General features: G+C 35.7%; 1 protein-coding gene across 1 annotated transcript; it reads left to right on the top strand.

The window, feature by feature from the left end:
- On the top strand, positions 1 to 27,667 carry PKD2L2 (polycystin 2 like 2, transient receptor potential cation channel). The gene is made up of 14 exons (XM_079143544.1): positions 1 to 819; positions 1,465 to 1,566; positions 3,735 to 3,868; positions 6,120 to 6,376; positions 8,996 to 9,217; positions 12,870 to 13,098; positions 15,474 to 15,644; positions 15,889 to 16,070; positions 17,659 to 17,779; positions 19,171 to 19,272; positions 20,630 to 20,694; positions 22,095 to 22,146; positions 26,066 to 26,178; positions 26,589 to 27,667. Exons 1-14 carry the CDS (start codon positions 789 to 791, stop codon positions 26,683 to 26,685), a joined length of 1,878 nt encoding a protein of 625 aa, XP_078999670.1. The 5' UTR covers positions 1 to 788; the 3' UTR covers positions 26,686 to 27,667.

The raw sequence follows: 27,667 nt of genomic DNA, 5'->3' as shown, positions 1-27,667 counted from the left end.
GCGAAGTATCTTAGCAGTGATTGTTTCTTATACCACAGATTTAACATCCGTCAACAATAAGATTTGGCATACCATCCCACATTAGTAATTCTGAGGAAAGGAAGCTGTAGTAGCAGAGTCCTGGTCATCCCCAAATACCCTAGGACCAAGGCATGATGGTGCAGGCCTATAATCCCAGCTACTCAGAAAGTTGAGGCAGGAGGATCACGAATTCAAGTTCACCTTGGGCAATTTAGTAAGACCTGGTCTCAAAACAAAAATAAAAAGGGATCAGGATGTAGATGTAGCAAAGAGCCCCTGAGTTTAATCCCCAGTACCTACCAAACAAACAAAACGGAAAAGATTACTGTATATAAAGTTAGTTGTGAGTACATTCAGAATTTCGAGAGGAGATGGTTTATTTTTGTGGTTTTATTGATTTCATTTTCTAATAAATCCAGGAAGAACAAGACAAACTGATGCTACCGCAAGGGGAAGAAATCAACCATAATCTTTTTTTTTTTTTTTTTTGCCATTTTTGTTATTGCTTATGGGGTTAAGATTGATTTCCTTTCTGCATCCAGAGAAATGCACTACAAACTAACCTTCCGCGGCAGAGGACAGTAGCAGCCCTTACCCCGCCTCAGGAGAAGCGCTGCCCTCAGGTCGTACTGCGCAGGCGTACTTGCAGTTTGTCTGGTAGCTTGGTCCCTGGGGAGCAGAGCTCGCGCAGGCGCATGAACTAGGTTAGTGCACGCAGGCGCTACAGACCCGGGTCCGACGAACTGACTGTGTAATGTGGATCCGCCATGCCGGAGGCGTCCCGGTGGCACCGAGGAGGTGGGGATATGTCTAGGGCCTGTTTGGCAATTTCAAGTGCCGGGAAAGGCCCTCTTTAGCCCCAGATCTCTTCTGTATGAGAGATTTGCCCGCGGCACGTTTAGCCCTCACTCCCTCTAGAGAAGCTGAGAGTCGCAGTACCATTTCACAGATGGAAAAAACGAATCCCTGAGAAGACCTGGCACTCGCCCTGTGCGAGGCTCTAACGGGGCTCTTCTGCTGCTGTACAATGACCGTCGCTAGGCAGGTCCCCGAAGTGTTGGTTGATCCAGGGAACCGTGGCCTTGACAGAACTCCAGCGCCACACCCCCAGTCGCGGAAGTCGGCTTTGACGAGTGGAGAAGGCGATTAGGGACTGAATAGGGAGTTTTGTTTGTTCTTTTGCATTTCACTTTTTTAAGCCAGGACTGGTGAGGAAACATCCGTGTTATAAAACCTCTGAAAATATAGTCATTAAATGACTACCCATTTACCCCAATAGGAAAATTCCATAATTACCTCTGCCCCATAAAAGTGAGAATTTAAAAATAACCAGAAACCATTGCAGCTTTCCATCACACAGTGCAACAATAGTTGTTTTTCCATCATTGTTACTTATATATGTTATAAATGGCATAATAAAGAAATTTGTTTTATATCTCACAGGGACTTCGAAGCCTAAGCTGTATTACAGAAAGGAAGTAGAAATTAGAACCACACTTCAGGAATTGTTACTCTACTTTATTTTTTTAATAAATCTATGTATATGTAAGTACACGGATATAGACAAAGATACTGATTGAACTAGAAGTTAAAATGTGGAGATGAAAAATAAAAGACCATAAAATCATAGGTTGTCACAAAATTTCTCAAAAAACAGTGACACATTTTAGGCCTTATCCTATTTTTATTTCTTTTTTATGGTGCTCGGGGATTGAACCCAGGGCCTTGTGCTTAACAGGCAAACACTTTACCAACTGAACTACATCCCCAGCCCTCCTATTCTTGATACTATTTCTAGGTTTTAAGTGGCAAAACTTTATGGCACTTTTTTTTTTTTTTTTTTTTTAGGTCATAAATGTAATAAGACGCTTCCATAGGCAATGTTGGTTGAATATAATTATTCTCTTCGTTGGCAGATCTATTTTGAACATAATCCCTTGGGGGTTGGCAATTGTAATTTGCTTTCTTTTGTAGCCTATAGGTGCATTAACTCAGTTTCATGAAGTACAAAGACAGAAGTTTGTCTTCGTGTCTACCATTAACTTTGTTCTTTTCATTGACCTGTTGCATAAAATAGTTAAATATTCTTGTGCTGAATCAATGCAAATCTTTGAGGAAGACTGGTAAAACTTCTTGACCTGCAGTTCCCATATTTGTGAGTCAATAGCATTGACAAAGTAAGTGAAGAGCCTGTTAAGGAGCATTTTGGGCTGGGGTTGTGGCTCAGTGGTGGAGCACTTGCCTAGCACGTTTGAGGTACTGGGTTTGATTCTTAACACTGCATATAAATAAATAAATAAAAATAAAGGTCTATCAACAACTAAAAAAGTATTTTAAAAAAGAGCATTTTGTCTTTAGGGCACCCAACATTAGTAGCTGTAAGCTCATTTACAGGATTTATCTCATGTTGTTATGTGCTGCACACTGTTGATGGTATACTAATTAATTAATTGGTGTTATAGGGAAAAGTTTAGTCAGAGCTCAATTAAAGGCTCTGTAGTCGACTTTATAAATGAAGATAGGCTGGTTTATAAAACGTTAGTTGCAAAAAACAATACATGCTTATTACAGAACATTTTGAAAATGGAAAAAATATAATTCCACTAAGATTTTATATATATATAATTTTATATTTTATAATAATTTAAAAATTATATTAATAATTTTTATTATTACATATTTATAATAATATATAATATATTATTATATTTATATATCATATATATTATATATATTTTATATATATAATAATTTTTATTTCAAGATAGGGTCTCACAAAGTTGCTCAAGCTCAAACTTGGAATCCTCCTGCCTCAGCTTCCTGAGACGCTGAGATTACAAGTGCAGGCCACCACACCTGGCCCATTAAAAGATATTTTTACTACTTTTCTTATGATAAAGAAAAACTGAAAACAAATTGAATCTCTCCCAATAAGGGGATTTAACATTATGAAATAAATGCAACTGTTACAGAGGCTCTTATAGGCTTATGTGTGCCATGGACTGATGTTGAAGATACATGGTTTTTAAAAAGTAAGAGCTTCTGGGATTAAGAATGTGCTTGCGTAGCATACACAAGGCCCTGGATTTTACCTCTAGCACAACAAAACAACCCAAACAAAATTAAGTGCTTCCTAGCAAAAAAAATGAAAAGCTGTATTTAGTCTATATTCCACTCTAAAACTCACCAACCCCAAAATAGAAAGAATACTAGCTAATATATTTTAAAACTTTTACTACGTGCCAAAGGATGGTTTTAAATGTTCTATCATCATTTAGTCTCTCACAGCAAAACTAGGAGGTAGGAGATATTATCCCTACAATGGGTATCAGACCCTTACCAGACTGAATTCAAAGTCTTTAGCCTTAACTGCCCACCATACTTTATTACCTATTCTCAACATAGGGAAAAACCCAACTTGCAGAATAGTGGATATGCTTTGACCTCATTTTTATAAAGATAGAATTATTTTCTGTATGAGTGTATATGCATGAAACCCAATGAATCTATGTCCAACTTTAGTAGTAGGATTATAAGAAATTTCTTTCTGCCTTGAATATTTCCATTTTAGATTTTTAAAAACGAATACTTTTATAATTAGACAAAACAAGCCAAATTTTCAAAAGAAAATTGGGAACAAATTATAACATTTTAAATTCTGATAAACTGAGTTTTCAAGCATAAAGTTTTGACCAAAAAATTCTTCTCTTTAGTGACTTTTGGGATGGTAAACCCACATATGTATTACTTAAACAAGGTTATGTCATCTCTGTTTTTGGATACTTCTGTACCTGGTGATGAAAGAACCAACTTTAAGTCTATTCGCAGCACAACTGATTTTTGGAAGGTAAGGTGTCATGTGACTGTGGATTAAGTAGTTTTAGGTATTCCATAAATTCTTGGCACACATAGTAAGCACTGGGGAAACATTCATTGAATGAATGAGTAAAAATGAAAAAATTAAAATCAAATCAACATTTAGCATTTATTGTATTGAGAACTGATATTTGCACTGTGATAATGTTATTATAACTTTACATTTAAAAAAATTTTTAAATAGTTATAGATGGACACAATACCTTTTTTTATTTTTATGTGGTGCTGAGGATCAAACCTAGTGCCTCACACATGCTAGGCAAGCTCTCCACCACTGAGCCACAACCCCAGCTCTAAAATTTTTGATAGTTTTTTAAATAGTTCTATTACATTTGGAAAATATAAGACTTGCTTTTTTGTTTTGTTTTTTGTAATGGGGATTGAACCCAGGGTCACTTAACCATTGTGTCACATGCTTTGCCCTTTTTGTTTTTTGAGAGATTGACTCCCTAGGGTATTGATGATCTTGCTGAGGCTGACCTCAAATTTGAGATCCTCCTGCCTTGGCCTCCAAAGTTTCTGAGATTACAAGCGTGTACCACCTCACCCAGTTGGGAGTACAAGATATTTTTATGAGGATTAGGATCTAAAGTTAATCTATAATTGTGTATATAAAATTCACATGAATGACAGTTGCTCTGAAAAATTCTTAAATTACCTAGGAAGTGCAATATACATGATTTTGATATGCAACTGGTGTATTCCCCTGTTTGTGTATTCACCCATACTGTATATGGTACAGTAATGTCAATAAATATGTAGAGAATTTATATTATTTTTAATTATATAAGAGAATCATTCCTTCAGCTTTGAAATAGACTTTTGTTTTTGCATAATACTTAACATAGCAAGATGCTCACATCACAAAGAATAAACAATTAAGGAAACAGCAATTTTAGGTATCCCATGTCACAGCCATTTGAGCATAAAGGACAAAGCATTTAGGGAAAACTTCTCAGTTTTCTTCTCAACAGTGCTGTTGAGTTTTAAAGGATGAATAAGGGGCTGGGTGTGGTGTTGCACACCTGTAATCCCAGATATTCAGGAGGCTGAGACTGCATTGCAAGCCCAAGGCAAGCCTAGAGAACAGCATGACCTTATTAAAAAAAAAAAAAAAAAGAAAAGAAAGAAAAAAAGAAAAAAGGTCTAGGGATGTAGCTCAGTGATTTAGTACTAGCCGAGTATGTGTGAGGAGGTGCAGATTCAGTCTATGTTGGGGAAAAAAAGAAAAGATGAATACAGGAAGGGCATTCTAGGAAAAAGGAACAGAGAAGTGCTACAAGCAATCTTCCCTGTGCAGCTGTTTGGCATTGTGGGCATATGGAAGTAGAAAAACCAGATTATGCATTGAACAGAGTTCACATCAAGAATGCCATGCTATGAATTTGAAACTTATCAAGAAGACAAGGTCATTTCCTGAGAGTGAGAGTGTGAGATAAGGCCTAAATGATCATAGATCATTGGTTTTGACCAAAGGAAATATGAAAGAATGGTAGGAGAATTAGTGGAGCTCATCCTGCCACTTTTTTATTACACTATCTTGAAATGTGTACATGGTCAATGGCAAAGAAGACAAAGGGAGGAAATTTAAAATGAACCCTGGGCCAGTGGGGGTTGCACATACCTGTAATCCCAGTGGGTTTGGAGGCTGAGACAGAGAATCAAAAGGTCAAGGCCAACCTCAGCAACTTAGACCCTGTCTAAAAATTTTTTTAAAAGTTGAGGGGATGGGGAGTAGCGCACACACACACACACACACACACACACACACACACACACGAGAAAAAGAAAGAAAAGAAAAATAAAAATGAACCCTGGGCTTAGGATCTCTTAGAATGAGGAGACAGGGATAGAGCCAGATTAGTCATCATGGCCAGAATTGGTGGGGGGGAATCAGAGGAGGGCACAGACAACTCTGGGGTAAAGTCATGATGTGTGGCTATGACCAACTCTGATACTCATGTAATATTAATGTTGCCCAATAATTTTTTTTTTAAAATTTTTTAGTAATAGATGGACACAAAACCGTTATTTTATTTATTTATGTGGTGCTGAGGACTGAACCCAGTGCCTCACATGTGCTAGGCAAATGCTCTACCACTGAACTACAACCCCAGCCCAATAATTTTATTTTCATACTCGATATCTCTTATGTAGTTATGAATGTAGATTCTGTTGATGTGAAAATATTTTTCCTATGCCATTTATCTTTCTCTCTGAAGTTTATGGAAGGACCTCTTTTGGAAGGTTTGTACTGGGACTCATGGTATAATAACCAGGAGCTGTATAATTTAAAGAACAGCAGTCGCATCTACTATGAGAACATAATTCTAGGAGTTCCCAGAGTCCGACAACTAAAAGTCCGCAATAATACATGTAAGATCTATTCATCCTTTGAGTCTCTGATGAGTGAATGTTATGACAAATATACTGCTGAAAATGAAGACCTGTCTGATTTTGGCCTCCAACCCAATATTGAGTAAGTATAAAATTATACAGTAACCATTGCATCTTTTAAAATTGTGAAGATATGTGTATTTTCCAAGTGGAAATGGAATGGGCCTGGCAGGTAAGATGAAACAATAGTATCAAAAGTAGACTTTTGGATATAGCAGTGTCTAGAAAAGGAGGAGTGAACCTATTTGGGTTTGTTTTTTGCTTATCTTAGGATGCTTTAATATATGACATGCTTAATTATAGTGCATGCAGGGCAAAACATCATTGTTTTGCTTCTACAACAGTCATCAGTTTTTCTGGTTCTGGCCAGGAGCCCTCAAACACACCCCAAAAACGTCATGAGATCCTTAGGAAATACCTTACGTGTGCTCTGCCACTTTCCTCTTTCCTCACTCTTACTTCAGTGATATCTTTTGTGACTACCAACACTAAAAAGGGGTAGTTTGGCTCTGCAGGTGCTACATCCAGTGACACCTGACAAAGATCCTGTGGCTTTTATTCTCCAATGTAGCTGAGGCTGATGGTGGTGTTGACTCCAGCTACACTTTATATTGAAAATGTAAAAGCCTAAAGCTCCTGGTATCACCACCTTCCTTTGTCTGCACTTTGTGCTTTTGCAGTCCTATGAAAATTGGAGAAAGAATAAGCTCCCTGCCACCCAGCACTGGTGACTGAACCCAGCGCCTCACACATGCTAGGCAAGCATTCTTCCTCTGAGCTACATACAGCCCTACTTTTTTGTATTTAGTATTTTCCAAAGTGATAACAAATGTTTACAAAGGTCTACCATTTCCCACTCATAATTCCTACTCCCCAGAAATGGCTACTCTTTGATCTTTTAGTTGTTTCTTGTGGTATATGTATTTCTAAATAATATCCTCACTGTTATTACTTGATTTTACAGTTTATGGATCTATTGTTTTCTATGGTAGGTGATCTTTCATTTAGCTCTCATATGCTACTCCTTTACACACTCTTTCTGCTCAGTTTCATCTCTCAATACAGTTATACCATGACTATTTTAAAATTATTAGTCAATATTTATGTTATAAATATTAATTATATTTCCTTTCTTGAATAGCTTCCACAGAACCTTCCAGGATGAATAATTGCTTTATGCCAGGTGTGGTGGCTCATTTCTGTAATCCCAGCAGCTTGGGAGGCTGAGACAGGAGGATTGCAAGTTTGAGGCCAGCCTCAGCAACTTAGTGAGACCCTTTCTCAAAATAAAAAATAGAAAGGGCTAAGGATATAGTTGGTGGTTAAGCACCCTGGGTTCAATTCTTAGGACCAAAAATAATAATAATGACAATTGCTTTGTGGTTTCTTTTGACTTATTTATTTCTTCCTTACATGAGTTTTGGACATTCTTAAGGGATTGTATAATTCTTATAAATCTAATAAATTCATAAGTATAATAATACATTCTATTAAATATTATTCACCCCTTCAATTCAGAATTATAAGATAAATCAATTATTTAATTACACATGCTAAATTGGAATCTTAAGACCAATCTTTTAGTTATTCTAATATTCCATATTCTCATAACGACTACAAATACTTTGAATACCAATCATGATTTGGATTATAATCCCTGTACTTAATTGGAATTGTGAGTTAAGACCTGTCATTCTTCCACAACCAAAGTAAGAAACAATTTGTGCTTGTCTATCTGAAGTATAAAATTCATTAATTTGAAATATTACCTATTAAAAACTGGACACCAATAGAGACAGGGCATAGCAAAATTTTCTGTTTCAGTTTAACAGTCATACAGAAAATACTAAAAAATACAACTGTGAACCTTTCATAAAAGAATAAAGACTTTTTCGTAGTGACATTAGTACCCCCCCAAAAAGAAAACCCATAGTATTATTACTAGATAAACACATTTAAACAATTTAAGCAATAATCTTTGAATAGCCTTTCAAATATGTTTTGAGGGAATAAAATTTAGTTGTACACATTGCAGTTTGAGTAATCTTTTTTTTTGGTGTGTGTGTGGTACGGAAATTGAACTCAGGGGGGCTCCCTAATTACATAAATCACATCCTCAGTTTTTTTGTTTTGGTTTTTTAAATTTTGAGACAGGGTCTTGCTAAATTGCCCAGGTGGTCCTTGAACTTGCACTCCTGCCGAAGACTCCTGAGGGGTTGGGATTACAGATGTACACCAACCACTACACGGGGCACGATGTGTGTACTTTAATTAAAATAAGATAGGTACGTAACAATGCAGACATTGAACAAGGTTTTTACTTATCAGACATTTATAATGATCTCTGACTTCAGCAAGACAAACTGTGAAGCACCTTTGCCCACATTCGTGTTCCAAAGACTAAACATCTCATAAGACAACAGATAGAGCATGTTTAAAAAAAAAACCAAACACCTTATCATTTGTAGATTTTAAGTTCCCAGAGGCAACAGATCATTTTTGAAATATTTTTTCATAGCGCCTAGTCCTTTCAACTTAATCCTTAACTCCTTGTGTTGCTTAAGAATTACTGTAATACTTATGAATTTTCTACTACAACTTTTTAAAACTGCTACATGTAAACCAAAGGTTGGTTTAAATTCTTAAAAGGCTTTTCAATTAGGCTTTCTCTTCTCTTCATTAATCTTTTTATGTCTAACAGATGGAAGTATTCTAGGTCTAATGCCAATTCTCCTTGGCACTGGGGATTTGTTGGTGTTTACCGAAATGGAGGATATATTTTCACTTTATCAAAATCAAAATCTGAAACCAAAAGCAAGTTCATTGACCTTCGATTGAACAGCTGGATCACAAGAGGGACCAGAGTTATTTTCATTGATTTTTCACTGTACAATGCTAATGTCAATCTGTTTTGCATCATCAGGTGAGTGATTTGAAAGCTCTATATTAGCAAATTGAATTTTGAAAGCATCCAGAGCCCTCACTGGGGTTTCCAGTTTGTGCATGCTTGTGCTAATTGATATTAAAATCATGGGCTTTAAATATAATGTAGTTCCATGCCAAAAATGAAAAAGAAGTTAATGGAACATTGTATTGGTTGTTTCATTATTTGCATATTATTATAAATAATGTTTGTATATATTATTTATATATTAATATATTTAGGAAGATGGAGAATTATGTTAGTTTTATATTGCTTAAGAACATATAGTCTAATGTCTTATAATTCTGTAGTTGCACAGATCTAACATGCAGTGTTGACAATTTCCCTCTTAACAGATTATTAAAATCTTTTGATTTCCCTTCAGAATGGGCTGATTTATTAAGTTATTCATTTTTGTCTCAAGAATGAACAATTTAAATTTCGAACTATATGTAATGGTAGTAGCCAGCATCCCAGAAATTATTAGAACCTGTGGTATATTGCAAAAATGGTCTCAAGTTTTCATATATTTGCCTGCCACCCTGGGCAGGGTACCCTGCTCCAGCCCTTGATGCAGGGTTCAACCATGTGACTTTCTTTGGCCAATGAAAGAGTAGCATATATGATATAAGTAGAAGTTGAAATGAGTTTGTACATTAGGACTTGTTCTCTTGCACTTCTATAGTAGCCATGAGAGGGATATGTATAGGCTGACTTATTGGAACCAGGAGGAGAATGAGAAACATGTAGAATGGAGCCAACTCAAAGACGCATGAATGGGTCCAGGCGAGTGGCAGATATAGTACTAAACTAGCTGAGATGGGCCAAGTGCAGCTGGATCAACTGAACTCTGCAAACAATTAAGAATATTTATCGTAAGCCACTACATTTTACTAGATTTTTGTCTAGTAAAGGCTAATTGACAGTAGGCCTAACTTGGGTCTCAGTTCTTTAGCTCTGAATCATTTAAGAGTCTTTTGCTTTAACAGAAAATACCGACTTAAACAATAAAGAAATTTATTTCTACCATATAGCAGCAATTTCACTGTCAGGAAAATACCTTTTGCAATAAGGTCAAGGGTCTTGCTCTGTTTCTTTGAGATGCTGCAGTTTTGTGCTCTTTCGTGTTAAGCTTCCCCAAGATGGTTGTGTACAAGCAGCAACTGTAGTTATATGTTGTTCATGTCTTTGAAGGAAAACACCAAACAGAAAAAAAATTCTCTCTGCTTGTCTGATTTGGTTACCCTTAGGTCACCTACTAACCTGGATCATGCTAATGGATGGAACTGATGGGGCTGTAGCATGAAATACTGGGAAAGGAAATAGGATTACCATGATTAGATCTGTCTGGTGATTTAATCAGCTTCCCCTAAATGATCTGGGATGACTGAATACAATTAGGGTTCTGTTAGAAAGAAGGGATGGGAAAATATCTGCTAGAGAGGCAAAATTTCAGTGAGCCACCTTTCTCTAATAGGTCTTACATTTTTTTTCTGAATGGAATGTGGAACTAGAGTTTTCTCAGACTAGGGAATTTTGCTCTTGTGCAAAAGCAGCAAACAAACAAAGAAAACATGGTGAAATACACCACGGCCATTAAACTTTGTATAAATGAATAAAACGAACTCTTACATAGTCTGTGGACATTTTATCTTTCATTCTGTAGTTCTTATTTTTTTCCTCAGGGAATCAGAATTTTTTACCAATATCAATCACCCTCCCAATAGTCTTGATCAGGATAAAGTAAAGAATGTAATCATTTCTATGACCCAAATAAGAGTGGAAGCATCATTAACTGCCTTAAAGTTAAATGAAGAACTCTTTGTAATATGAGATTAAGTCCAGATATCCTATTTCTAAATGTTATGTTTATTCTGTTACCTTTATTAAAAAATATTTTTTAGAAACTTCAGATTTTGAAACTGTTAACTGAAATATCTAATTAGTAATTCTATAGAAGCATATTGTTAAAAAAAGAAGCATGTTGTCTACACTAAGACAGGCTTTTGTATCAAACTAAATAGAACTTTGAATTTCCCTTTATCATTATTAGTCTGCACTTCAGATCATAATATTGGATTTCTTTGATTTCACTCACCAATCCAACATGAAACAACCATGTACAAGATGTAACAGTTCTGTTTGTTACTGGGATTGTCTGTTCTTGTTTGTTTTGGCAGTATTTTATTCCATTACCAATACATTTTGCTAATATCTTTTTTATTTTAGATGTTGATAGACCTTTATTTTATTCATTTTTTTCTTGTATGTGGTGCTGAGAATCAAACCCAGTGCTTCACACATGCTAGGCAAGTGCTCTACCACAACCCCAGCCCCAGATTTTGCTAATATATTTAAGTGGGAATAACTGCATTATAATATTGTGATAGAAATGCTGGTTCCTTAAATTACTGCCAATTCCAAATTACCTAAGATTTTGAACTACATTAGAAATATAGTGAACAACCTCCAAATCTTTTTATATTTAATGATGGAATTAATTTGGCAAGGGAAGTACTGGGAATTGAACCCAGGGCCTTGCACATGGTAGGCAAGCACTCTACCACTGAGTTATGTCCCCAGCCATGGATTATTATTATTATTATTATTATTATTATTTTTGGTACCAGGAATTGAACTCAGGGGCACTTGACCACTGAGCCACGTCCCCAGCCCTATTTTCTGTTTTATTTAGAGATAAGGTCTCACTTAATTGCTTAGCACCTTGCTTTTGCTGAGGCTGGCTTTGAACTTGAGATCCTCCTGCCTCATCTTCCTGAGCTGCTGGGATTACAGGCATATGCCACCACACCTGGCTATGGATTTTTTTTAAAAACTAGTTTTTTAGTTGTAGACGGACACAATTCCTTTATTTTGTTTATTTTTATGTGGTGCTGAGGATCGAACCCAGTGCCTCACACATGCTAGGCAAGCACTCTGCCACTGAGCTATAACTTCAGCCCCTGGATTAATTTTTATACTTCTGCTTACATAAATCTTTGTATTCAACATCAAATGTTAAGTAAACAGAAAATATTTGTTTTAGTAGAATATATGAGTTTGACATTTAGAAGCTAGTTTTCTCTGATAAATTGATGGGGGAGACTATATTTCCTCCTTTGAAATATTCAAGTATTGTGTATTTGGAAGAGAGTTCTAACTAACAGTACAGCATTTTCTTGAACAACATCTCATCCTGTGGAGATAAGTTAGTATTCCCAGTTACAAACAAGCAAGCCGAATAAAAAGTAGAATAAATGTCTGACTAAAATTACTTCTCACTTACATTGCTTTTTATTTTTTGATATTGGGAATTGAACTCAGGGGCACTTAATCACTTAGCCACATTCCCAGACCTTTTTTATATTTTATTTAGAGACAGGGTCTCACTGAATTGCTTAGGGCCTCACTAAGTTGCTGAGGCTGGCTTTGAACTCAATATCCTCCTGCCTCAGCCTTCCAAGCTGTTGGGGTTACAGGTGTGCGCCACCATGCCCAGCTAAAAAAGTTTTAATTGAACTTATGACCCTAAGGAAATGTATAAAATATATGGTTCTCATTAAAGAATAAATCAAATATTAAATAGAAATTTCACATTGAGTACCAAATATAATTACTTGAAATGCATACTTTCACAAACCTAATTTTACAGATTGGTGGCAGAATTTCCTGCAACTGGAGGAATACTTACTTCATGGCAGTTTTACTCTGTGAAGCTCCTCAGATATGTTAGCTACTATGATTATTTTATTGCTTCCTGTGAAGTCACATTTTGTATTTTTCTTATTGTTTTCACAACACAAGAAATCAAGAAAGTAAAAGAATTTAAGTCTGCCTATTTAAAAAGTATTTGGAACTGGCTAGAATTACTACTTTTGTTGGTGAGTATATATATTAATGTGTATCATTGAAGGGAATCACATCTGAACCTACCAGTGAGGGAGTGTGTAAAAAACAGAATTTTCTATTCACCTGGGACTTATTTTGAAAGCTATAACTATCAAACATAAAATGAACTGCCACAGCACATACTAACAATAAGCCCCTAAAAGGCAGAATTTTTTTAAAAATTTGGTATTTGGGAGGGCCAGCATAAACCGAGAACAGGTGTTAAGCATGGTGGTACATGCCTATAATCTCAAGGATGCAGAAGGATCACAAATTCAGAGGCCAGTCTCAGCAACTTAGTGAGACCCTGTCATAAAAGGAAAAATAAAAAGGACAGAATGTAGCTCAGTAGCAAATGCTTTTTATACCATGGACTTGACATCTATTAACAATAAGATTCTGGCATACCATTCCACATTAGTAATTTTGAAGAAAGGAAACCAGAGTAGTGGAGTACTGATCACCCCATAATAACCCTGGGGCCAGGCACAATGTTACAGGCTACAAAATCCCAGTTACTTAGGAAGCTGAGTCAGGAGGGTCACAAATTCAAGGTCAACCTGGGCAATTTAGCAAGACCTGGTCTCAAAACAAACAAAATAGTGGGCTGGGGGTGTAGACCAGAGGAAGAGAGCTAGGGTTCAATCCCTAGTCAAAAACAAGAAGAGGAAGAAGAAAACAAAAACTCTAGAATAAGTGATTGATTCCATAAATATGATTTAATGCATATAGTGGGTTTCTCTACCCACACTCAAAAACAAGTATTCTTGCTGGTTTGATGATGAGTGCCTGAAGTCCCAGCTGCTTGAAAATGTGAGGTCAGAGGATCACTTGAGTTCAAGATGAGGCAAATGTGGGTAACATAGTGAGACTTCTTTAAAAAAATTTTTTTACAGGGTCTCATGTGTCACTTATCATGAATCTTTTGGAGCAAGTTTATTATTTTTTCAGGTTTCTTTAAAATGTATTCTTTGATGTTGACTAAATCTGCTTTCCTCCTCACTAAATTGGGAAACTATAGGTGAAAGACAAAACTAGGCAAAAACTGAAGGTGAGGAGGGGCTTGGGCAACCAGAGGATACCTTATGGACACAAAGGGCACCAAGACTGGAGAAATAGTCCCTTAAGAAATGCCAAAGACTGGGCTGGGGTTGTGGCTTAGTAGTAGGGAGCTTGCCTAACATGTATGAGGCACTGGATTTGATCCTCAGAACCACATAAAAATAAACAAGATAAAGGTATTGTCCATCTACAACTAAAAATATTTTTTTAATATAACACTAAAGACTGTTGGGTCCTGCGATGGGAATGTACAAAAATAAACAGATTTAGGCAGGGCAAAACAAAATGTTATGAGCTTGAGTTTAGGAGTAATCAATGAACAAACATGTCTGGCTTTTATAATATGATTTTTTCCCTTTTGGGCCTGTAGTTATATCCAATCTAGTACCCAAGGCTTTTTTCACAAAACCAGATTGAAAGTTTCTCAGAAAGCGTGCCACCTATCTCTCCAGTCTCCTCAGTAATGTTTAACAAAGGGCACAGCATTACATGTTTAACCATGTGGGTATTTCAAGCAAGGAAAGTCAAAGGAAACATTTGTTTCACGGCAGTTATGAAGCTCTGATATGTAAGATAATCTGGACCTGAAACCTTCTTTTAAAAGGGTTAAGACAGGTTTTTGGGTTTTTTTTTTTTTTTTTGGTAGCATTACATAGTAGAAAATAGTCAACTTTTAGGTATTATATAGATCAGAAACCCTTACAGCCTAGGCAGAGTAACATAAATAATTTTTATACATTTGTGCTTTGACTCAAAAAAGAAGGTAGATTAGGATGGTCAGGAAATCAATGTCTCCATGTTTATGAGAATCATGCTACTTTCAATTTCTATACATTAAGGATTATAAAAATATATCTTTCCTTCTCTTTTTGTTAAACTTTTTTTCTTTTTTTTCTTGCAGTACTGGGGATTGAATTCAGGGGCATTCTACCACTAAGCTACATCTCCAGCCCTTTTTATTTTTTGAGACAGGGTTGAAGTTGCCTAGGTTGACCTCAAAGCCTCCCAAGTTGTTCAAAACTTATCAACTTTTTTTTTGTTGCTGTTCTGGGAATTGAACCCAGGAACCCTCTGCCACTGAGCTATTCCCCCAGCCCTTTTTATTTTTTAAATTTTCAGACAGGGTCTTACTAAATTGCCGAGGATGGACCCAAACTTGTGGTCCTCCTACTTCAGGCTCCAAAGTCACTGGGGTTACAGGCATACACAACTGTGCCTGAACTTTTTCAAGTGTTTCTTCATAGACTGCAAGGTATTTAGAGGTAGAAATAATTTCTAACTTAACCTTTCTTATTTTCCCATTTAGTTGTGTTTTACGGCTGTTTTCTTCAACATATACTGTAATGTACAACTCTTTCTCTTACTTGGACAGCTGTTGGAAAATACTGAAAAATATTCAGATTTCTATTTTCTTGCATACTGGCACATTTATTACAACAATATAATTGCTGTTACCATCTTCTTTGCATGGATAAAGGTATTTATATTTTATTAGATTACATAAGACAATAGTATAGTAGTATAATAGCAAGTTAAACTATAAAGTTGTGAAAGAAAAAATATTTTCTGAACGGTGATTTTAAAAGTAGTTGGCCTTCCATGATGGCTGCAAATCCTCAAACACCCTTATTATTGTTTCACCTTTAATTTGAAGCACAGTTCTTCTCAATTTAATTAAAAATCTTTGATATTCTATTTCAATTAAATTTGTTCTTTTTCAGATATTCAAATTCATAAGCTTTAATAAGACAATGTCTCAGCTGTCATCAACTTTGTCCCGCTGTATCAAAGACATAGTAGGATTTGCCATCATGTTTTTTATAATATTCTTTGCTTACGCCCAGTTAGGATTTCTTGTTTTTGGATCACAGGTTGACGACTTTTCCACTTTTCAAAATTCCATGTAAGCTCTTAGTGTAATTATATTTTCTGTATATCTAACCCCAAATCATGGAAAGGCCCATGATAATTGGTAATATAATTTAAACTTGGTTCCAATATTTTCATTGAAGTCTAACTATCATATTCAAAGTAAGGTTTGGAATTGAAGGATCCAAATGGATGGTGATATCTATTTTCAGTGTTATTAAGTTAGAAAAAATAATTTTATTCTACTGGAAGTGAGAATTTTACCTAAGAAAATAGTAGATGGCTTCCAGGTCTCTAGTATTTATTCTTTGGGCAAAAGAAATCCTAAGTGTTTTTTTCTTTAAAGAGCTCTGTCTTAATCTTTAAATTGATATTGACTTGACTATCCTATGTTGATCTGTCAAAGATGTATTTTAAAAAATCACTTTATGTGCATAAATCAGTAAGAAATAGGCAACAAATTTATAGAAGTGAATAGACAGACTCCCTAGAAAAGTATTCAGGCTTTTTATTAAAAGCAACTTATTTTTGTAGATTTACTAAGTAAACAAAGCAACTATAATCTGTGTGAAAAATTATAATAATTCTTAAAATTTGTTCTGTGGAATTCTAGATCAAAATTGGGAGAAATGGCTTTATATTTAAATAAGTTTGGGAAATTTTGCATTCATTTTGGATATTTGCAGTGTATATTTAATTTTGGCTCTAAGAAATCCTGCAAGAGGTTTATTTGTTTTAATTAGGAGTTCTGAAAATTGATTTGCCCATGACCTTTCACTAAATTTTGAGAAACTAAAGAAATGTCTGAGGTTGCCTTCTTTTTTCAATCCACATGTAAATAACTGAAGTAAAAATGTATAAATTTCACATTTTTCTGCATTAATCCTTTACCAAATTAGTAATAGAAAGAATGGACTAGGAACCAAGAGTATAATTCTAGTTTCTAATTCTGTAAGTGCTCTACCATGGACCTATATTCCCAGCCCTTTAATTTTTTTAATTTTCATCTTTAAAATGAGAAAAATGAAGGTTTACAATATTTTAAATGGTATTTCACATTGAAACTGAGTTCTTAAGAGTTATTTAAAAGGATAAAATAAACCCCAGGGCCATGTTGAGGATCATTACCAGCACTTTGAGACTTACCAAGAGACAAATTATTGGAATCCTATTTTAATAGAAGTTGAAGTAGTTAAGACAAAAATTAAACACATAATTGACATTACAACCTTTAGGGCTCTTGGGTTGAAAATCAGTGGTGGATAAAGTATTCTCAATTCTAGAAGGGCACAGAAATGGCCAAGGAAGTCACTACCAAAACCGTTCGTAAATAGTTAACTCAAGGTTCAAATCTTGTAGGTGAACACTGAATTCACATTGGTTAAATAAATTGAAGCCTGTCATTTCCTTAACTACCTGTTTAGCAATTGGGGTGACTCAAGTCTTGCCTTAAGGGGAATTTTCTACATCATTTTGTAGAACCCTGTAGTAATAATTAAAATCAGAGCGTATATGCCAGATGTAGCTACTTTCCTAGAGATATCAGTAACTCCCAATAGTTGTCATGTATGTACAGGAAAGGAGGTAATATTTTCTAATGTTCTTCTTTCTTCTTACCAAAGATTTACACAATTTCGAATTGTTCTTGGGGATTTTAATTTTGCTGGTATTCAGCAAGCCAACTGGATCTTGGGACCCATTTACTTCATCACTTTTATCTTTTTTGTGTTCTTTGTCTTGCTGGTAAGAATGACTTTTATATTCTCTCCTCTCTGCGGTTTTCCTATTTTTTTTTTTTTTTTGTTTTTGAAAAATGGAATTACTCATTTAGAGAAAATTGTAGTATTACTGCTTATCTGTTAGAAAACTTGACATTTAAGAATGGCATGGATGCCTAGTAATCCATTTTTCTGGACTAATGACTACTAATATTTTAAGTTGTTAAATGGGAAATGAGATCATTAATAAGTGTTTGTTTTAGCCAGGAATATGCTAAGTCCTTTAAATAAAACTTGAAAGTCCCATGTATTTTCAGGCTGGGACAATCCATACCAGGAGATAAGAATTCAGCTATTCTCATATTACAATGTCTTATGATCCTTATGGCTAAAAATGCACCTCTTTGTGATTTCCAGGAGTCACAAAGATGGGCCTCTCAGATATGCTCAGAACAAAGTCTCTGAGCTTCCTATTCAAGGAAACTTGCCTCCCAGTCAAGGAATTGATAATGTCCTCCATGAAAATACTTTTTGTTATGCATAAAAGTTATTTCTCAGTGATATCCAAGGGTCCTTGGGGTGAGAGCTGTACCAGAGTTAAAAGGTGGAAAGCTGGACTAGGGGTGACAACATTATCTCTACATTTATGTTATCTGGTCATTAGTAGTTGCAGAAGCCTCAGTCAGTTTGGAAATTTAAGCAACTTTGTAGAACTTAAAAACAAACAATAAACCCCTTATGAACATGTAATTATTTTTTCTTCTGATATGTAATATTGATAAATTATAACATTAGTAACCAGTTCATATCCTATTTTACATTGTCTTTCTCATTATCGTATTTGCCTATATCCACAAGGCTATACATGTTCCATTGTACTCTGTGGCAGTCTGCATAGCCACTTGTCTTATTGAGTATATGGGCTGCTTTTTGTTTTTGGTAGTGTAGGGGATCTCATGCATGTGAGGCAAGTGCCACATCCCCAGCCCCACATGGGTTACTTTTAAATTCCAGTAGTTTTAAAGTCACCCTTTCTTGTTGCTGTTGAGACAAAGTTTGCTGTTTTGCCAAGGCTGGTCTCATACTCCTGGGCTTAAGTGATTCTTCTCCATCAGCCTCCCAAGTAGTTGGAACTGCAGGAAGATGCTACTGAACCTGCTTTAAAATCAATAACATTTAAACAAAAATTTTAGCCCAGCATGGTGGCACATGCCTGTAATCCCAGCAACTTGAGAGGCTGAGGCAGGGGAGAGTGCAAGTTCAAGGCCAACCTAAGCAACCAAGTGAAACTGTATCTCAAAATAAGAATTAAAAAGGGCTGGGGATGTAGCTCAATGGTAAAGTACCCCTGGGTTCAATCACTAGTACAACAACAAAAGTTTTTATTAAAATAATTGTGTGACTATTTCTCCCTAGAACATGTTCTTGGCAATAATTAATGATACCTATTCTGAAGTGAAAGCTGATTATTCAATAGGCAGAAGACCAGATTTTGAACTTGGTAAAATGATTAAAAAGGTATGTCAATTTTTTTTCCTAACTACTAAAGCAAATTATATTCATAACTTATACCCTTAGGTTAAATAACACTTGAACCCCAAGTGGTGGTGGTCTTTCTTCTTGGGGTTTTGTTTTTTGATCCAGTGTTACTCATATTTGTTCTACTTTACTAGGGAAGGTGAAGTATTCTCTCTGGCTTAAAAAATGTAGCTAAAATTATGTCAGAGCTCCATATATTAAATAGTAATAGGATTATTTAATATTGTAAATCCATCTTGGGCATTATTATAAAACTACTTCCCTCCCCAAAGTTTTCAATTTAAAGACTGGCAAATTTCTTAAATCTATCTAAACTGAGAACTCCAATTGCCTTGTTTTCATCTCCTGTTTCTATTCATTGTAATAATATTCTCAGTTACTCCTGGCTCAAGACTCATTCCCTTTGTATATATAGTCTCTTGACTTTTAGTCATATAGTTTCTTGTCATGGCCCATGTGTATTCTCCCTGCAGATCTTGCTAAACCTTGTAGAATCCATGGATCCTTTGAATGCTCACTAGATTAGAGCTTTCTGTAGATTTCACTGTCCTTCCCTATGGTAGCTGTTCATAACTGTTCTAGCCTTTTCCCCATGCCATTCCCAGTTTGATCCTATCAGTTTCTCTGACCTTGAAAAATAGATCCAAAGTCTTTACTCAAGGACTCCAAGCCCTAGTCAAGTCTCACAGTCACAACCCATCTTCCTTAACTAGTTATTTTGCCCTGTGTCCCAGGTAATTTGAGCATTGTGCTGTACACAATGCTTGCTTTCACTTTCCTCTGGGCCTCTGCTCATGTTGTTCCTGAAATATCCTCCTAGCTCCTGGCTTTCTTGCCAACATTCTGTTCTCCTTGATAAAGTGGAATCTGCCTTTCCTCTAGACATCTCTGCATATCCCATGGGTCTAAGCATAGCACTTCACAGAGAAAAGGTCCGAGTAGTTTTGGAGCTAGTGGAACTACTTCTTCCAAGAACTTATCTGTAAAAGACAACTATTGATGACCCCCCTGTAATGAGGTTAATTGTGGATTATTTTTCATCTTTTATCCAGAGTATGCTGTTGGATACACGTATTAAAAGTGTTAATATCCTTAATACATGTTAATACTTAAAAAAAAAAAAATCTTTTATAAGTATGATGCCCTCATGAGAGCACAAAGGCAAAAACCAAAGGTGGTGGCGAGGTGAAAAGATAAACATGACATTTTGCCTTCACGTTTGTTTCGGGCAAGAGTCCCTAGAGTTAAATATTTCATATTTAATTTATTTGAGCAGCCATTAATAATACAGGATATTTTTTTTATAATTTTTTAAACTATTTTTAATTATGTACAGGGTTGTTTTAATGCTCTTGAGAAACTCAAACTGAAGAAAGCTCCAAAAGATGAAGACCTGATTATGTAAGATGACTTTTCTTAAATCTTTTTTTTTTTTTTTTTTTTTTGTACCAGGGATTGAATTCAGGGGCCTACAATTGGGCAAAATCATCTAACACAAAGTTGTTTTTATAGTAAAGTGTTACACCTGGATCCAAAAAAATACTGGCAACACAGTTATTTCCCTTTGTGATTGACTGGGAGATACAGCTCACTGCCACTCCCCAGCATAGAAAGAGAGTTCTTAGCATGTATCACCAGCTGAGGAAATGACCAAAATTCAAAGAGTTTCTACTGAATGTATATCACTTTTATATCATAATAAAGTCAAAAAATCATAAGTTAATCCATGGTTAAGTCAGGAACCAGGGGTATTATGGGAGAAACTTAAAAGTGAGAGTTAAGGTTTTTATTTCAAAACCACCAACATCCAATGTAGTGATTCTAAATATATCATTACATTCAGTAGTGCCTAATTTCTGAGGATGTCATGAAACTCTTAAGCTAATTTAAAATTAATATAACTAGGTGCTGTGGCACATACCTATAATCTAGTGACTCAGCAGGCTGAGGCTGGGGAAATGCCAGCCTCAGCAATTTAGCGAGACCCTGTCTCCAAAAAACAAACAAACAAACAAACAAACTGGGGATGTAACTCTGTAGTAAAATGCCCTGGGTTCAATTCTTAGTACCACAGAAAATAAAATATAAATTATATTAATGTAGACCTGTTATGTAGCTCAGTGGTAGAGCCTAGCATACAGGAGGCCCTGGGTTCAATGCCTGGCATCACTAAAAAAAATTTATGTAATGCCTCACTCAGATAAAGTTTTCTTTTCCTTTTTTTGCAGTGCTGGGGATTGAACCACAGCCTTGTGCACAGTAGGAAACTGTTCTACCACTGAGCTACACCCCTGGCCCCAGAAAAAAGCTTTATAGGAAGTTGGGAGAGTCTTATAATGGTAGAAAACTTGAGTGTATATTAAGCACACTTATTTAGATATCTAAAATAAAAATGTTTTACACACAACACTTATGGATAATACTGTACTTAACAAGACTGACAATTACTCCATGATTTGTGTCAAAATGCTTCCCAAACTCAGACCTCTGGCAAAAAAGTAAACTTTTTTTTCAATTTTTAGTTGTAGATGAACACAATGCCTTTATTTTACTTATTTTTATGCGGTGCTGAGGATCGAACCCTGTGCCTCATGAATCCTAGGCAAGGGCTCTACCACTGAGCCACAATTGCAGCCCCTCTTTTTTTTAACAGCTGAAGAATGTGATACTCTGGAGAACCTACTAATGATCATACTTTCCAAATAATTAGCATTTGTTATCATAAAAAACAAAGAATGTGTTTTATGGCATCACTTCCCTTTTTTACTTTCATATGCCTCCGATTTTTGTATTTCCAATAGCAAAAGCAGTGATTTGGCTGAAGAAGCCAGAAGACAAGGCTTTGATGAAAATGTAAGATTTTAATTTTTTTCATAAATAAGTGGTAGCTTTATTAGAAATCTGCTTACAAAAAAGTTCTGGTTAGGAATTGTAATCATTTTCCCAGAATTGAGAACCTTTCTTATTTAGGACACACCATTTGGATTCCAGGTGCTTCCTCTCTCCTACTGGTACTCTCAGCCAGATCCACTGGTTCTATGGGTGTACACTCACTGTAGGATTTATTTATTTAGAGTGTACACACACTATATTAATGTGATGACTTATTTCAGTGATTCTTATATTTCAAAAATTATAGCATAAATATTCAATAAATATAAATTAATTTAAGGTATATCTAGGTGGAGTTTAAGGAATAGCTATCTCTGCTACTAGCTTTGTCCACTGAGAGGTCTAGAGGAAATAATATACTAGTAGCAATGAGTACAACTAAATACCCCCTCCAAAAAATACCATTCTTTGCTAAAAGGAGCCAGGGCTCCTTGGAGATCCTACTAACTGTAGGCTGGAAAGTACAAACGAGTCTGGAATATCCTGTTGAGCCAGAAAGTAAAACTGTTCAAAGATGGACAGAGACTTGTTAAAAGGACACAGGAGCTGCGCATGGTGGATCATGCCTATAATCCCAGCTACTTGAGATGCTGAGGCAGGAAGACCACAAGTTCAAACCCATCTCAGCAATTTAGTGAGACACTCTCAAAATAAAAAAAATTAAAAAGGGTGGGAGTAGAGCTCGGTGAAGTGCCCCTGGGTGCTTCAATCTCCAGCACTGCAAGGAGGAAAAACAAACCCTCAAGAATCAGTTTGAGGGCTCAAACTAGCCAAACTGGGAATACTGGAGCACTGTAATGAATACTGATTTATAACCCATTGATTGAAATAGGATTTCATGAGTCCAAGGTATTTATATACCTCTCCACAAAACACTAGTTATAAAAAGAAAAGCAATAATGTTAGGGTGAAGTCTAACCAATAGCATCTTTAAAAAAAATTTTTTTTTAGATGTCGATGGACCTTTATTTATTTATATGTGGTGCTGAGAATCAAACCCAATGCCTTACACATTTTAGGCAAGTGCTCCATCACTACGCCACAACCCCAGCCCCCAGCAGCATCTTAAACAATCAAAAGCAACCACAATCATTACTGGAACAAATTGAAATCATGCTACCTGACAGGATGCCATTAAATCAACATCCCTTCTGCAACATCCCAGTCAAATATGTATAACTTGTATCTAATCATAATGAAATGTCACACAAAACTAAACTGAAGGACATTCCACAAAATAACTGACCTGTATTCTTCAAAAGTGTCAAGGTTACAAAAGTCAAGGTAAACATGAGGAACTATTCCAGAATAAATAAGATTTAAAACATAAGTATATACAATGCATAATCCTGAACTAGATCCTTTTCCTATAAGAGCATCATTAGGACCACTGGTAAACTGAGGATTTAATAATTTATCAATATTAATTTTCTGATTCTGATTGTTATAATTATAAAAGGCAACTTCCTTGTATGTAGGAAATACATACTGAAGTATTCAGAAATGATGAAACATTCATGTTGGCAAGGTACCCCTAAAGACTTCAGGGAAAAAAAAAATGTATTTGACTTGTTCTTTTAACTTTTCCCTAAGTTTGAAATTCTTTTTTTTTTTTTTTTTTTTTTTTGGCACATTGTGGGCAGGATGGGGGAGAGGTACCAGGGATTGAACTCAGGTCACTTGACCACTGAGACACAACCTCAGCTCTATTTTGTATTTTATTTAGAGACAGAGTCTCACTTTTCCTGAGGCTGACTTTGAACTCCAGATCCTCCTGCCTCAACCTCCTGGAGCCACTGGGATTACAGGCATTTGCCACCACACCTGGCTTAAGAAACAATTTTGAGCCATTTAAGCCATTCAGAGCAAAAAGGGAAACTTCTACATTATTCTTATAAAGTAACTGTATATTGAGCCAAAAAGAAAGACAAAAAAGCTAATTTCACAATTTTGAAGCAAAAATCTTAAGTAAAATATGAGCAAATAGAATCTAACAACACACAATATAGCTCAAGGGTAGAGCATCTGCTTAAAATGCATGAGGCCCCGAGTTCAATAGCTAGTGCCAAAAACAAAACAAAACAGTACATAATGACACATAATTCATATAGGGCTTATTCAGGAATGAAAGAATGGTTCAAAATTGGGTAATCAACATAATTATATTAAAAGAGGAAAATTACACAATCATTTTCCATATTTGCTGGGTATTTAATAAGTTTCAACACTCAGTCTTGCAGAGGAAAACAAAATTAAACAGAAATCAGTAACACTTTCTTTTTCTTTTGGTTCTGGGGATTGAACCCCAGGGGCACCTTACTACTGAGCTACATCCCTAGCCCTTTTTATTTTTTAAGATAGGGACTGAGTTGCCCAGGCTGGCCTCAAACTTGAGATCCTCCTGCCTTAGCTTCCTGAGTTGCTGGGATAAAATAAAAACATATTTACCTTATCCTTTAAGCTGTCACCTTAATAGGAATATGCTAGACATGTTGAGGACAAGATATTGATGTATTGAAGGGGAGGTCAATCAAAATGATTAGGTAAGAGAAATGCATTAGAGGTCTGAGAATTGAAAAGAGGTAAAACTGCCTCTATTTGGGATATGATTCTCTTAAGTTTTCTAGATATATGGTGATCTGAAAATTACAATAAAAAGAATTGAATAAAGTAGTTGGAAAATAATTTCTATAAATACTATATCATGTATGCAGATATCAGTTTATTAAAAATTACAATGGCACATTCCATTATAATGGTAACAAAAGTTGATAATGCCCAGCAATTAATGTACATGTTCAAAACCAAGATAAGGAAAAATGTTAACATTCTTTAAAGATGCTGCTGATTACTTCTGAGGGAATGTGATGAGGTAAATTCTGGGTATGCCAGAAGATGCTGGATGCTACAGCCTTGAGCCACTAAGTTATGTCCACTGCTGCTGGACATAACTACTACAGCATTAAAAAGTACTACTAGAAACAAAAAATTCCTAGAAGACCCTTCTCTCCTCTGTTCCCCAAATACTGGCAGAATCTTAACAGAAATCCAGCTAGCAAGAGTCGGAATGAGGGTGCAAAGTTTAAGACCCAGCATCAAAGAGTAGAGTTTAACAAGGTAAAATTCTGAGTTCAGGGACATTAGCTTAATAGCCTAATCTATTCTTTTGACTATTTAACATGTACATTTACAATTCCATATAATAACTATTTCAAGCCAAGATGGAGCTATTCTTTATACAAAGGAAGATACTTTTGTCCTAGCAGCACAACTTTTCTGGAATGAGGGAATTGTTTGGGAGTACATGGACAGATTGTGAAGTATGCAGATTGACTAATGCAGTAACACAGTAATTACTTAGGATTTAGTTAAGTCTACATTAGTCTGGCTAAGAAGCTGCTGGAATGGCAAATACCTACGGATGTATTCTGAAGTACATTTGCTACCTTAAAAAACAGAGGTATAGGCTGGGCATATAGCTCAGTGGTAGAACACTGGCCTAGAATGCACAAGGCCCTGGGTTCAATCCCTAGCACTGCAAAAAGCTGAAATAAAGAACAAAGATACAGAATGAACATCTCAGGTTTGACCAATTAAGGACAAAAATCAGGAAGCAACTCAGATGGAGATGCAAAAGGAAAAGGCAATGAAATGAGAAAAATTTATAAACAAAACCAAAAAAACCCCCATACTTCCCTAAAAATGCTTAACAGTTCTTGTACCAAGTCCTCTCAAGTGTCTTTGCTGATACACAGACCTAAACACCAGGCAGGGCAAAAAACCAATCAGGCTCAAAACTAAACCCTGTGATGCTTGTGTTCCTAAGATTTGAAATAGAAAACTAAATATGGCAGCTTATATTTGTCCTCTAAACTGACAGGAGATTGAAAGAGCAGAGAAAATGAAAAAATGGAAGGAGCGGCTTGAGAAGAAGTATTATTCTACTGAAACTGAAGATGACTACCAGCCTGTCACTCAACAAGAATTTCAAGAGTAAGCATTTGTTTTAACCAGGGTACTATCAGTTATCTTGACATGGGGATTACATAAGTTACATTATTTTTCTGAAGCCAGAACTTTATTCTCCTAAGATGCCACTTTTTAAATTTTTTCTACCCAATTTTAAAAATCAAAGCATGACTCCATTTGCTTAAAAAAATGAGACCAATTGTTTTTATCCCTACATCTCTAAATGATAGAAACTGCCATTTATATTTGATAAATATGACAAATAACTACTTTCCATGCAGCTTTAGAATTTTAGAGCCACAATTAGCCACGCAAGGCATGTTTTAGTTCACCATACTATCTTTCCTGTCAGAGCAATTCACACTAATAACTTATCTTCAAACACAAAAGTGTATTACTAAGTCACTCTCCACTAACTTCTAATTATCTTCTAGACTCTTTCTATATGCTGTGGAGCTGGAGAAGGAATTACACTATGTCAGTTTAAAACTAAACCGAGTAATGAGAAAGCTTTCAGCTCTACAAAAATGAGACAAGTGGAGGTGAGAATCTGTGATGCAATCATAGAGCATTTCTGACAGACTTACTCAGGTACTAAATTATTTCCTAAACTTGCCCTAATTTTAGACACTCTGAAAGCACTAAACTTTCAAATCATCAAATTATCCTCATTTATAATAATCAGGTGATTTCCAGGAATTAAGTGCTGCCAAATATGACTCACTATACAATTCATTTCATATGTGTCACAACATGCCTCCCAGTATATACACACTGGTACATGCATAAATTTTTATAATATGTATTATTCAATTCTAGAAATGTGAAGGGAAAGTGCAAAATAATGTTTATAATTCATGGGCTAGGTCTCTAACAGCTCAATATAAAGAGCGGGGAGAAAGACAGTTTTTCTTTTTCAAGCACCTCACTGTGTTCTGACTTCCTTTGGCCACAGACATATTGATAAAGGTTTAGAGTTCTGAAAAACCATTGTATTAGACCTAAGTAAAAAAAAAAAAAAATTTTTTTCCCCATTCTTCAGAATTTAAAGTACCCTGGAAAAAGCCTAAGGGCAGAAGAGCAGACTTCCCAGACAAGTAGAGAAATCTCCCTGGTATCTTCAAACTGGAAATTCATCTAGACAGTTTCTAAAGTAGCACACTTAAAGTTCCCCGAAAATAAAATAAAGAACAAGGTGCAGGTGTGTATCAGGATCACCATATCAGGGTCACAGGAAGTCATGCTTTGGAAATGTAAATAAGGATGCTTCAAGAGCCTTGTATGAATGGTTGGAAAACTGTGTATGACTAGTATTACAAAAATAGAGGGAAACTTTTATACTTTTTTTTAGAATAGTCATATTTCTTTTGGCACAAGCACATCATTTGGCCATAGCAACCATCTTACACATTTTTTTTCTCCTGTTTTTGAGGTAGGATCATTTTATGTTGCTTAGACAGGCTTCCAACTCCTTAGCTCAAAGTAGCTGGGACTACAGGCACATGCCACCATG

Source organism: Sciurus vulgaris, assembly GCF_902686455.1.
Source record: "Sciurus vulgaris genome assembly, chromosome: 6".
NCBI classification, from domain to species: domain Eukaryota; kingdom Metazoa; phylum Chordata; class Mammalia; order Rodentia; family Sciuridae; genus Sciurus; species Sciurus vulgaris.
This window is presented reverse-complemented; position numbering and strand designations above follow the sequence as displayed.